Source organism: Limulus polyphemus, unplaced genomic scaffold (genome assembly GCF_000517525.1).
Source record: "Limulus polyphemus unplaced genomic scaffold, Limulus_polyphemus-2.1.2 Scaffold3320, whole genome shotgun sequence".
NCBI lineage: Eukaryota > Metazoa > Arthropoda > Merostomata > Xiphosura > Limulidae > Limulus > Limulus polyphemus.
This window is the reverse complement of record NW_013668930.1, coordinates 124,681-139,513: the sequence shown is the minus strand read 5'-3', so window position 1 is coordinate 139,513 and position 14,833 is coordinate 124,681. Positions and strand designations below refer to the sequence as shown.

Genomic DNA, 14,833 nt, shown 5'->3' with positions numbered 1-14,833 from the left:
ATGTTTGGTGGAACGGGAATTCGAAACTGCGATTTTCAGATTGCGAGTCAAGCGCGCTCTCTCTCTCTCTAGCTTCCTGGCCATGCCGGGCGTACACATGATATGTCAATTCTCTTAAATAATATAGTCCATTATTAAAGCTTTATAAAGACCTTCTAACGTATGGTTTATCTACTGCTCTGTAGGAGACCGGAACTTGGAAGAAAACGACATATGCTGATATTCCTTTTAAAGTGGAATTAAACTGAAACTTTTAATGATACACAAAACGTACAAAAGATAATCACTCGGTGTAGAAAATTGTAATTTGTTTCCAGTACAAAAACAGATAGATGAAAAATCGTAGATGCTTTCGAGAGTGACATTTGAATTGTCCGTTTATGTATATATTGAATATTCTTTAGGTTGATCTAAGGATGAAGGTCAGTTATCTATCAATAACTGTGTATGTACACGTGACACATTTAGGTTGAACTAAGGACGAAGGCCATCTATCTAAGAATAACTGTATATGTACACGTGACACATTTAGGTTGAACTAAGGACGAAGGCCATCTATCTATACATGTAATTGCATTGATGGATTTAATTCTTCAATTGCAGATGTGCTGCTTGATACAAAGCATGTTTTGATGTGCTAAAGTTGCGATGGTTTCGTTAGAGACCGCTAGGCGGGGACAGGCAGGAGACGCGCTTACTTGATACAGCTAACTGGTGTTTGAGCCACAGTTGCATGCTACGCTAGGAAAACATTGCCTGAAAATCAACGACGCCCTCGAATTAGCTTTACATTTGAAAGAGTAACTTCTAGATACGCTAAGCATAAGTGATAATAGAAAAGGTAAGTTTTTTTTCTATATAATATTCCAAGTTTTAATTTAGATGAGAAAAATACATCCTCACTTGACATCGATAAAACGTTACGTAGAATGATAACAACAGCTTCTTAACTTGTTTGTGGGTTTGTCAACTTACGAGGTTTCAATCTAAACGGCTGAGTAACTAACCAAAAAAAAAAAAAAAATTAGTAGAAGAGGGGTGGAAACTTTTGTAACAACTCGTTGATTCGAGTTATCTCGAACTTTGTTACACAGAACGAACAGGTATCAAACATTATGTTCTCTCTAAACTGGTTCGTATTCACGTTCTAAAGCAGTGGTTCCCAACCTTTTGTGGCCCTTGCACCCTCTAAGGAAGCCCTCGCACTCCTCCCCTAAAAAGTGTGCATTAGATATTTCCTCTTGGGGGAAAACGGACCTTGTATAGCTCTCTTCCGCGCACCTCCTGGACCCTCATTTCGCATCCCTGGTTAGGAACCCTTGTTCTAAAGTAAAGGGTGCCATAAGCAGGCACGGCGTATAATTGTTTGTTAAAAATCACACATTATTTTTGAAATACCAAAAACTTTTTATTTGTTTATAATAGCTAAAGTAAGATAGTCCTAATGGAACTCTAATTTAGTTTGTTTGTTTTGAATTTCACGCAAAGCTACACGAGGGCTAGCCGTCCCTAATTTAGCAGAGTAACACTAGAGGGAAGGCAGCTAGTCATCGCCATCCACCGCCAATTCTTGGGCTACTCTTTTACCAAAGAATAGTGGGATTGACCGCCACATTATAACGCTCCCACTGCTGAACGGACAAGCATGTTTGGTGTGACGGAGATTCGAACCCGCGACCCTCAGATTACGAGTCGAGCGGCCTAACCACCAGGCCGTGCCGGGCCCTCTAATTTAGTAATTCAGAATTGCGATATAAAAATGACCAACACACACAATGAAGTTATGGTTAACACCAAAAATTTTAAACGATTGGATAGGAAATGGCGTTTTCCCAGTAGTATTAGAAAAATAGTTTGTTAAAGTTCTCATAACAAGAAACGTATGGGTAAACTAAATTTCATTTATAATATTCCTGAGAAGTATCGCTAAAGGAAAATGTACATCAATTTAACTAGAGGGGCACTCAATAGAACGCATAACTCCGCCACGCAGCATTGATCATATTCGGCTAACAGAAAATACGAAAACGTGTCCGTATGTCTGTTATTATCAACGGACACGGAACATTTTTGGCAGGACAATGAGGAATAATATTCTACATGAGTCCACGAAATTTAATCAAAATCCGATCATTTTTGTCTGAATTATAGAGGAAAAATAGGGTGAAAATCGGTCTCCACTTTAGCAGATAGGGATTTGTTTTTTTATATATATTCGTAATCTTGCCTCTCCAAAAACTAATTACTTTTAAGTTGGGTCATAGCCAAAAATGTATACCAAATTTCGTCCAAATCCATTCAGAAATCCCTCTGACAAATACACACACAGGAGTAAAATTATAACCCCCATTACCATAATATGCACACTGTAAGTTTCAACTATCAAGCTCGGTAGACAGTTAGTTTCAATATGTTCCAATAGGGGACAGTAAACGACGCCACATACTGAACTCCTTACAGTTTTAAATGTAAATGTTTCGAGACTATTTCAAACAGTAATCATCATCTTTGCCAAACATTTGGCACTGTGGTACTGTATTATCGTACGGATAATGCAGGTACTGTTCTGGTTATCGTTTTTTGAAGGTCACGACTTTTCTATGAATTTGGATTTTTGTTTTTGTTTTTTACATCTGTTTGTTTGTTGCTAAACGTAAAGCCACACAATTGGCCATCTATGCTGTGCCAACTCTACGGGTATGGAAATCTCGATTCTTAGTGTAATAAGCTTTCAGACATACCGCTAAGCCGTCCCCCAATGGGACAACGAGAAGTCTACGAACTTACAATGCTAAAATCCCCGCGGTGGAGACAGCAAACAGCCTGATGTGGCTTTGCTCTAGAATAAACAAACAGTACCGCTGATTCACTAGGGTGCGTTTTTTACTCCACTGGGAGTTTACAGGAATAAAAAAAAATGAAATTCTATAGCTAAATGTTTTTTTTTTCTCTCGTCATTTTCGAATGAGACCATTTACGATTCAGTTCTTTATATCTCACGAATCAATCTATTCGTTGTTTTGTTTTTTCTGTTCTAATCATAATACAAACTGGTATTTTTCATACAACCTTGAAACATGTTTTATATCATAGCATAAAATACTGTGGGAGATGGTTGGTCTTTGACGTACAGTAACATAATACATGAACATGATTAAATAAAGTGTAGTTTATAAAGCTAACCAAAGAAAGAGCCCAAGTGTTATCCCAAAATATGCGCTTCGCACTTTGGGGCCGCTATAAGTATAATAGTAACGGTCAAATCTCAGTATTTGACCAAACAAGAACAGCCCAAGAGTTGACGGTGGGTGCTGTTGACTCTGCCTTCCATCTAGTCTGTTAGTTTTGAATTAGGGATAGCTATTCGCAGATAACCCTTGTGTAGATTTATGGGAAATTTTAAATACAAGCAAATAAATAAGTTCCTCGTAATGAAGAAGAGGTCAAACTGCACCTGACCATCCCAGGTCTACAAGACCTAAAACCCGATACTGACAAGAGCTGGACGTGAAATAAGATGCTAGTAAAATATATCGAAAGAAAATTTTTATAAAATTAATGGTAATTTACATTCTGAAGGTATGGAGTTCACATTAGGAGTTCAAATTGATATCAAGACCATTAGATGACCGCAGTTAATATTTGGACCGGGAGTGACCTAGTATTTAACGTACAAGGTTATGGATGAAAAGGCCCAAGCTTAGAGACACGGCATTTTGAACACTTTGAATTGGATAAGTTAAAAGAGTGACAGCGAATCCCATTATTCTGTGAAAAGACCGACAAAGACCATGGGCTATGATAGAGCCCTCTTTACTGGTTGTCTTCCCTATGGTAAGCAGTTCAAAATCAGGTAAAGCTATACCATAACCCCGGGGGACTCTTACTTACAATCACATGCACGTAAGCGGTCCTTAGGTTGAAAATACCAATACAATATTCAGCTGCCTCACTTTATAGGGGTGAACTGAACCGATTATAATAAAATAATACGCGCAAAGGAATATTATCTTTCTATCAAATATATTCACCCACATTTCTACTGGTTCACTAACAAAAATTGTTGGACGTTTTCCAGTTTTTCTGTTTGATTTAACGTTCGGACATTCTTTATCTTGCAGTTTTATGACAGCGTCTGAATTGTATATAACTTAATCATTCTGTCGATTTAGTTTAGTTACAAAATCTGAACAGTTTTTATGGGTGGAATTAAAGCTTGTATTTGTAGCTTAGAAATATGAAAATAAATGAAAATTGAATCTGTGTATTTTCTTATTAGAGTTGCGAGCAGTTTGGTTTATTAAGTCTGGATTTTTTTTCTTGCTTGATTGAGAGTGTATAATTTTCAGGTTTGTTCTAAATAGGTAACTTCTATCGAGTTGTGGGAGTTTTATTTAACCAAGATCGCCGTCCTGTGTCCCGTTCAGCCTAAAACTTTACAGTGTGTGTGAAGTTCGAAGTAATTTGTCAAAACACAACACCCAAAACAAAACATGGAAATCACTGACGTCATAGGTAATTTGGGACGACTTCAGTGTTACATAATAATCTTACTTATATACCGCGGAGTGCCGACAGCATGGGAAGTTTTGGCCCTACCATTTTTGGCTCCAGATACTGACCATTGGTGTGCCAAACCACACCAACTAGAGAACTGGACAGTTATCCAATGGAAGAATGTGTCCATACCGTTCGACACTAAGAAACAAGAATTCAGCCAGTGTCAGAGCTACAGCTACAAGTTAGTGGAGTCACCTAATTCCTGGGATGTAATTATTGATCAGAATGTCACGGTTCCCTGTATAAAGTGGGATTACACCACTAAAGACAACACAATAATAACCCAAGTAAGTTGGGTATCATAAATAAGTCCTTTTACAAGTATTTTGTGTAATTACTTTCAATTGTCAGTCGAAAGAAGAATATAATACTAACTCTCAGAATCCAAAACAAAAAAGGAACAAATCTGTAACTTACACGGTTGTCTTATGAATTATTCAGAAGCGTGGTAACTCTAGTGTTTAATTTCTGTCGTATATCTGTGGAACATGTTTTTCTTAGCCAGAAGCGGAAACGCAATAATTAATTTGAAGATTGCCTTAGATTCCTTGCAAATTGACGTACTTTCTTTGGAGTAACTTATTTTATGAGAATTGTGTATACCACTCTTGACACCAGTGGTAAATATTTTCACACGGACTAGTTGTAACTGAAAGAAAATATTTTTACTGAACCTGAATATTATTTCTGTTTATAATGTAAAGAAAATTTGAATCCATATTAATGTAAAATATATATTATCGTACATTTACGTTAGCTAAAAAAACATGATAGATAAATTAACTTCTTTTAAAACTAAATACTAGCACAAAGAATACGAAACTAGTTTCGACACATTCACGTGTCCTCTTCAGTGCTTAACAGTTTTCCTACTTTTGGTTATTACTGAGAAATGATTTAATTTTAATACCCAGAAAATCATGTATACAGATTTATATCCCCCACTAGCACAGCTGTAAGTCTGAAGACTTATAACGCGAAAAATCATGTTTCGATACCTCTAGTTGTGCATAAAAACAAACAAAGCCAAATCTGCAAATAAAATAAAAACTAAATTCTATAAGCAATTGGTTTTGAAGTCATTCCTCGTGAAATGAAAAAAAAACAAAAAAACAACATAATTTCCATAAGCTTCGATCATGAGAATGGTTATAAATGTAAAACTGACTCTATAATACTTTAGGACTAATATTCTATATCTTTAGGACTAATATTCTGTTTCTTTAGGGTTAGTATTCTATATCTCTAAGACTAATATTCTACTTAAAGCTAATTGTTTTTTAGAAAAGTTGTTGTGCCTTGAAATTTAGACAAATGAAATATTACCGTGCACAAAATATTGTCCCATAGTAGTACAGCGGTATGTCTGCGGACTTACAACGCTAGAAACCGGGTTTCGATACCCGTAATGGGTAGAGCACAGATAGCTCATTGTGCAGCTTTGTGCTTAACAAACAACAAACACAGTATATTTGAATATACATCTGGGCCTAAACTAAGAGTGCCACGTCTTGATGTTCATCTTTGATATATAAAATAACTTAATTCCGTTTATTTGCAAGTTCATTTGTTGGTGAACATTGTTTATTGTTGCCAACAACGTTTTATATTGTTGACAGAGAAGCAAAGATCTGGCGAGTTTCACCTCCTACCCTACTTATATATATGAAATATGTGGTCATCACAGAATATATTTACTTATTCATTTAGTCACTTGCAACAAAATGAAGAAGAAAGACACAGAAAATATTCTAACAGTCCAATATACGTAGAGTATTAACTTCATGTAGGCACATAAAGACCGAAAGTACTGTTAATTTATATTGTGTGCCTTTAAATGTTTTTAAGTATTATTTACTAACATTAATCAAACAATCTGACATATTGGAATAAGAGTTTAAATTGTTGACAGAGAAGTAAAGCTCTATCGAGTTTTCCTTCGGTGGCACAGCGGTATGTCTGCTGACTTACAACGCTAGAAACCGGGTTTCGATACCCGTGGTGGGCAGAGCACAGATAGCCCATCGAGTAGCTTTGTGCTTAACTTCAAAACAAACAAACAAACTATCGAGTTTCACCTTCTTACCTATATATATATGCAAATATTGAAAGTGCTTGTATGCCTTTAAGTATTACTTTTAAGTATTATTTCCAATATTAATTAATTAATTTGATATAGTGAAAAATGCCTGAACTATTTTTCTCCTATTTGAATTCCCGTTTAAGCCTAAAGTTCTATGTATTTCAGTGGGACTTGTTCTGTGATCGGGAATGGCTGGTATCCATGAACCAGACGGTGTTTATGTTGGGAATGTTGACTGGAGTATTTATATCTGGTCATCTTAGTGACAGGTAAATACTTTTGAGCCTGATTTATTTTTTCATAATACAAACTTACTTGTAGTAAATACATTCTAAAAGAACTGAAGAAAACAAGTAAAGAAAATAACTCCTAAACTCATTACAGTTGCCATTCTTGATATATATTATTTGTGTACAAGTATGAGTATTACAATGTTTAGTGATATAATCACCTGGAATTTTATTCATTACAAAATGTTATTGGGCTAATTTTAACCTTCACCGTGTTTCTTAACACGTTTAGAATAAGCTGTATCGAGAAAACAACTGAGCACGGAATCTTAGACTCGGGATACTGTTAAAATCTTTGTGTATCTTAACATTATGAAATAATAAGCTAGAATACTCATCAACTGACGGGGATGTTTAAACTTAATTAAAACAATGTACGTTTAACAGCAATCATATATTTCAAAGTAATAACTTGAACATAAACTTTATCTCAAAAATTTTAAATTATAACAAACCTTCCTCATAAACAACATTTGCAGTTCGCTTTTCATCTACCAACAAATAAAGATTTTGAGGTGATTCCTCCACCCTTGAACACCTTACATCTCACTGACAATGAGTCAAAACATGATTATTTGAAAAACAATCCAGCAACTTTCATACTTTGACCTTGAATCCCTTTAGAATATTCAACATTGTCCAAAGCGTCAACCTGCCAATATTGTTTGAGATTGACTCAATAGGCTGGGAGTAATTAACCAACAGGTTTTACAAAATAGAAATAAGGCTACGTTCAATTTTGATCCACTTTGGACATTCCCCATAGTTCATAGTATTTACATACAAATTTTGCTTGAAATTGCCCCAATATTTCTTCATTACATATATATATAGATAGAAGGCGATTATAAACTCAGTATGGTTATTTAGGACAGCCTGGAAGGCGAACCGTGTAATATACGGATTTTGAATATGCACAGCATAAAATTACTTGACAACCACAAAACTGACATAGATAATATAATGCTGCCAAAAATATATTGCTTTTTACGATGCAAACTAATGTTTCTTTAAAACACAAAGAAATATGGATCTCCATGGGGTACCAAGACCATTTAGGAAGATAACTACAACAATTCGAATAATGTGAGTGACAAAAAGCTGTCCATCTACCCCAAGCAACAGTATGCAACGTAATCAAAAAGGATCTCTGTTTGGAAACGAGACCAACAAGTTATGGGTTTATCAAGATAAGGTTTGCACTCATGCCTCCCGTTCAGCCATCGTATACCTCAAGTAGTTGGAATATGAAAAGTGTATTCATGCTATTCCATTCAAAGATATGCCAGTCAAATTGCTGTAATTCTATGTGATTGGACTGTTGAATTGGCCTCTGAGAAACTGTCATCCTCATTCACTAGATGGATTATGGAATGCAGGCAGGGAAGAGAAGAGGGATTTGGATATAAAATACTTAGGAAAGAGCTTTCTGCAAAGAAAAATTGCTATTGTCAATAATGCATGACGGAAGTAATGACATGCACTGTAACGACGTGTTTAGGCTCTAAAATTATCTTATTAGAACGAATTGAACCTCAGAAAATAGCAATAGGTCTATTCGCAAAGAGATTGCAACAGTTTTGATCATTTACCATTCGATCTCAACTTTCACTGAGGTTTATATAAGTCTGGTCTTTTCGATATCTTTGTCAACTTACACTATTTATTATTCAGGTTTGAACGACGTCCTGTGTTTCTGGGTTTTCTGTGTCTGACTATTTTCTCGAGCTACGTAGGCGCAGCTGTTCCGAATTTGCCATTTTTCTATTTGACCCGGTTTTTCTCAGCGATGGGGATAGCCGGAATACAAAATGCTGGTGTTTGCCTTTGTAAGTAGCTTCAAAAAATTTATTTATTTTCATCTCTGTAACATGTTCTCTCAGTAAGCAATATCTATAATGGGTTAAGTGAATGTTTTTGCATGTTAAAAGTATTCCACTTTCAGTAGAAAAACAGAAATTACTTGTGAAGACTTTTTGCGAAATCTAGGTATATTTTTTTTTCCATTTAGATATTAGTACTTCCTCGAGTTTAGTGTCTTCTGTTGTGGACTAAATACAGATCGCTATGAATTTTGAATGTTTATGTACTTTTCTGTAGTAATTGAAACGATTAGTCCAGGGTATCGACTTTGGATAGCGGTTTCATTTTCATTGGGTTGGATCCTAGGATTAATCATTCTTCCTGGACTAGCTTGGATAATCAGGGACTGGCAGTATTTTCGAGCTGTAATCACGTGCGGGTGGCTACCGATTTTGACCTCCTGGTGGTGAGTGGGAGAAGATTTATTATTATATTGTAAAAAAAAAAAAATCTTATATTACTATATAATTAGTTGCATTAGTTCGATTACTTTAATATTTCACTAAAACCACTAAACCATAGGGTTAGTTCTTCATAGTGTTAATAATATATATATAAATGTTTTAGTGCTAATGAGTACTTTAGATCAATATAAAGCCGTTTAGGTTGCTCAGTATTTCTTAAAGATTACTTTATATTGGGCTTAACTACTGCACCATTGATGGTTTTAAAAACTTAAGATTTTAATGTTTAACTTTGTGTATATCCAGTTCATTCAAAGTTTTGTTTTTACAAACTTCATTAATTGTGTTTCGACTGTTAATTCAATCTTATATGTTTTTACTCAGTTAAATATTTTTACATCAAGAGATGAATTCGCGGATCGTTGATTATTAATATTCCTTTTGTAGCATATTTGTATATTTTGACGTTAACCTTAATATCTTGCTTAAGTTAATATATACTAAACATTGGTCATTACTTACATTTTTTATGTTTTTCCGGAACATGTAGCAGCCAGCAATCCTATCTCTGTTAACTCTAATATCACATGATTACTATAATTATAGAAATACATATCTATGTGACAATATTCATGTGTGTAAATGGTATTACTTCATTGAATAAAATCCTGTAAGTACAGTTATATAATCAAATCTCAGGTTTCTTCCCGAATCTCCAAGATGGCTTCTAACCAGGAAGCGGTATACAGACGCAGAGAATAACATCAGGAAGTTTATCAGAGTCAATAGATTAATTGTTTCAAACCTGGACCGCACCATGGAAATCTTAAAAGCGAAGATTGAAGCGGTAATCAATTCATGTAACGAAACTCGTGAAGAGCTATTTAAAAACAATTATTTGAAGTGTAACTGTTTCTTTGTTTTAAGTACGAAGCTGCACAATGGGCTATCTGCAATGTGTGTCGAATTTTAGCGTAATAAGTTCTCAATCCTACCGTTGAACCAACGGAGGGTGCCATTATAAATTAAACTCCAAAAATGAAATAAAGTGAAAATTTTAAGAACTAATTCTGTAAAAACTCTTCAACCTTTCTCTATATTTTAAATTTCATGACAGAAGTATAAGACCCATTAATTAATGACCTATTATTCCGATGTCTGCATGAAATAAAGCCAAGTTTAATGGGTAATGTTACACCAGCGTATCAAATTATTTTAAGTTAATATTTGTAGCTCAATTATTATTTTTTAGCTCAATGTATTTGAAGTTAGATAATTGTACATTGTCCCACAGATACTATTATTTCATACACAATAATGTAAACTAGTGGTCAGTGTGCTGACATTGTGAGGTTTCATAGTTCGCGTCCTGTTACCATAAAAACGTTCTCCGCTCTTTGGAGTCTTGGGTGCACTGTAAGAGCGACGGTCAAATCCCAATACACGGTCGAACAAGATTATCTTAAGAGTTGACGGCGGGTTCTTTCGCTATAATTTGTCAGTTCAAATTGAAGAATGTATATACCAACTGAATACGTTTGTCTGCTAAGAAAGTGTTAAACTTTGCCCAAATAAACCTACTAAAACCTTGTATTTGTATTTATATCACATAGTTTCACCGCCGACAGTTAGCAGACTTCCTTATGTTTCATGAAATAAATATTATAGCAGAAATTAAGCCATTGTGGCATCAATATTTGTCTAAATAATCTTTGACCGTTACGTTCAATTATTTTTGACATTCGAATTTTTTGTTGAATCTTAAAATTACTGATAATCAACGTAATAAAAAATAATGATTACTACTACTTTATATTTCTATTTTAATCAAACCACAGGAAAAAAAAATAATGCCAACGTTAACCGTACTGGACTTGTTCAAGACTCCACAGCTGCGTCGTAGGACTATAGAAATAACACTTGTTTTGTAAGTATTTAATTGTAAGTATTGTATAAAATGTGCAAAGAGCTTTTAACACTGTGACCATCATGACATATATAAGACGAATTTGATGAAAGCAACTGTAGATAACTTATGTGATTAATATAGTTATGTTTGGAAGCATCACTCATTATCATGGTAACCTCACATTATCACAACTGTATCTTCACTGCTTTACTACGAAAACGACACTTCATTACAACGATAACAGCACTCTTTAAATACTTAAATAAACGAATAGAGAAGAACAATATCGGTGTCGTTTCAAAGAAAAATATATTTCCTATTTTTATCTTAACAGCTGTTTCACGAATAACACTCTTTAGACAGAATACGTTCTGATTCCCACCCATAATTCCCAGTTTTACAGCAATTACAACGGAATCTGTTACCGTTAAAGATGTTTAGAAAATCCTGATTTATTGACTTCTGACAATTTTCGGACATTTTGTTTTTTAAACCTTACGTGAGTGTTTTTCATCTTCTAGACAAAGTGCTCTTGAGGAAGATACGTCTTCTCATGGAAAGAGTCTTTAAAGTGACGAGCATATAGGTCATCCATATAGTTTCATTTATATATATAGTAACATAATGTGCGAAAGTTATAAGTGAACTGAACACTTTCTGTGACTTGTAAATGGAAATGAAGACCTTAAACCTTCCTCGTAAGATTATTGGATTAATATATTAGATAATATTTAACACTGTCTTTATTAGTTAGGCGGCATTATTACGAAATAAGATCAAGAAACGTATAAACAATAAGGTTTCGCATAAGTATGAGGCTAATATTTCTTTGGTCTGAAAGCAAACGATCATGGCATGCTATATATCAGTGATTCTCAACAAATGGGACACGCCCTGCATGGAAGGGATTTGTCAAACTTTCTAAGGTGGGCGTGGTAGAGTTCACATAATAATATTACAACGAATTTTTCTTTTTTAGGTTTAAAAGAAAATTATAACAACTTAGAGATGTATAGTTAACAGTTTTATTTTCAAATCTATTTTTATAACGTTTACTACTGATGAATATAAAGCCGCGATTATGTAGCAGAGAACCAATTAAAAACGACTTCGAGTTAGCTGAGTTTCAGTGACTCATCTTAGCGCCGTATTGAAGACTTGTACAGTACATGAAATAGTTTGAAGTGTCTGAAAAAGGCAATATTTTACATGTGATATTTTTGTGAGTGTATGGGCGAAGTACATATTTTTGGTAATGTAGGGCTTGACCCAAAGAATATTGAGTACTTTGATATTCGACATCTAATGAAACACGAGCATATTAACACTATGATTGTTGGAGTATGGGGTTTTTTTGACGTTTCTTTTATTATCAAAGATTTTTTACTAGTATATGTTTTTTTAATATCTAGTTTTGCGACATCATTTCTATATTACGGCTTGACCTTCGACTTGGCAAGACTAGGGGGCAGTATGTACATTAACTTACTAATCTCGGCTGCTGTGGAACTCCCGGTTTGTGTAGTGCTCCCTCTAGCGGTAAAGTTCGTGAAACGGAAACCAACGATCATAGTATCCTTCGTGGTTACCTGTGTTGCCTGTGTTCTGGTGATTGCTGTTCCGGAAGGTTTGTGTAAATCTTACTGAAAATCCAGAGTTCAAATGCTTCCAAATCTGTGACATGGTACAAAAAAACGCAACAACAGGCTTTTCAAACTACATTTATTTAAAATCATAAACATTTTCTGTTCTGTATATAGCAATATTTTGGTAGATAATTTACCTCTCTGTGTTTTCTTTCTTGACAAAAATTCGTTCTGCCATTTTATGATTTACTTAACCCTATGCATCTGAGGGGAGTCAAAGTGCACATGCCATGACCTTATTTAAAGAGTAAGAATCAAAATTTAATCAAACAACTTTATTATCATTGTATGTGTATATTTAACTTCTTGCTTTACTGAAACATTATATCTGTTCAGCCCTTATTCACGCGCCCCTTTCCCTCTGTTTTTTAAGAAATACTTATAATTCCCTTTGACATTGCTATTGGTCGTATTTATAACTAACAGAAAGAGAAAATTGTACTCTGTGTAAATCACATGACTCTTTGTGTCGTTTGAACAGAAAAAGACAAAGATTTGCTTTTGAGCTCGACGAGTTTGGACGGGTGATTTTGATACCATGAGTGATGAAATTAATTAAACCTACAAGATAGAAGGCCAAATATATTACACTATTTTTCATTACAATATAACCCATTGAGTGGCATGTTTTTGGTTTTCATATTTGATAGCTACATTTTTTGAACAACAAACATAACAGTAAAAAAATAGGGTTAGAAAACCAGACACTCGAGACCGAGTGCAAAGAGGCCTAGAGCTAAGGAAAATTCTAAATATCTTTTATGTATATTTTTTATGTATTATTTTATATTCTTTTTATTAAAGTAACTAAATGTAAAGATCAAAAACTTATTAAGTCAGATAAGAAAACATAACTGAGACGTATGCAATTTAGAAGTACAGATGTAATTTGATACTTTTGTTTATTCGACTAACCCACCGGATGATTTACTGCCTAACATGCTAGTCAGATACGGTTTAAATAGTAAAGAATTAGTAATATTAAATGAAAACAGTTTTAAGAGGCCTAAATCTCTTAGAATATAGTCGCAATTGTCTGTTTTTTCATTTAGGAGTTTCTAGAAATTATGTAAAAGAAATATAAAACTGTATACAAAAAATAAATGTTTTTATTCTTATTATGTATATCAACTTTCACTCAGACTGACTCGGTAAATACTCCATAATTCTACGGGCAAAACTTCAGTAAAAATATTTTATTAAAAATTCTAATTACTTTGTATAACAGGTTTATAATTTTTGCTAAAAGTTTACCAAGTTTTCTGATGATACGCTTACTACACTAAAAATCATAATACTTATAGTTTCATGTTTACTGGCTGATTAATTTGTTTTTCAGAAACTTATATATGGAAAGGATGTTATTATATTTAAATTTAACTTGTAACCATAGTTTAATCGTCACGTTCTTATTGATGTATACTTTCTAATTTTAAACACATACATATATATATATATTCAAGACTTTTTTTACAGATTTTCTGTTGACAAAGATTTCACTAACTATGATAGGAAAATTTTTCGTATCCATTATCGATAACATCAGGTTTGTTTATGGAGGGGAAGTGTTCCCCACCGTTATTCGAACTTTGGGGGTTAGCACTGCTCTCCTGGGTTCGAGAATAGGGTCGGCAATCGTTCCATTTATTCGAGAACTGGTGAGTTAAAACAAACTTAATTTGTGATAAAAAATATATGTTCATCATACTGCTTTGTTAAATTGATTTTTAACAAACTTGAGACATTTTGGATATATGTGAAACAGCCAGTTATCTATCAAAGTTAAAGTCACTTGAACACCTGTTATACAAATAGAATTAAATTATACCTAATACAATAAGGTATCAGTCGACCGTTTGCACAGTTTCCTGTTTCAATAGATTCGTTTAAAAAACCTTGCATATAAAACGTTGGAATATTAAACACATACAACACCTTAAATGACAGGTGATAACATATTGGAAATGAAAAGGTTTTTTCACTTAAAACGCTCATTAACTATCAGTTCTACCAGGTCTGTAAACATCCGAGGCCCGTATCTTGTTTGTTTGTTATGAATTTCGCGCAAAGCTACACGA

The 14,833-nt window shown here is 34.1% G+C and overlaps 1 protein-coding gene across 1 annotated transcript in view; it reads left to right on the top strand.

Annotated features, from left to right (window-relative positions):
- Positions 1-4,475: 4,475 nt before the first annotated feature.
- The window catches only part of LOC106469133 (solute carrier family 22 member 4-like), a 14,942-nt gene continuing 4,584 nt past the window's right edge, over positions 4,476-14,833 (top strand). Inside the window, exons 1-5 of the mRNA XM_022397559.1 lie at positions 4,476-4,847; positions 6,809-6,912; positions 8,608-8,762; positions 9,034-9,202; positions 9,900-10,047. Coding sequence (XP_022253267.1) covers positions 4,494-4,847; positions 6,809-6,912; positions 8,608-8,762; positions 9,034-9,202; positions 9,900-10,047 — 930 coding nt within the window. The 5' untranslated portion in view covers positions 4,476-4,493. The remainder of the gene's footprint in view (positions 4,848-6,808; positions 6,913-8,607; positions 8,763-9,033; positions 9,203-9,899; positions 10,048-14,833) is intronic.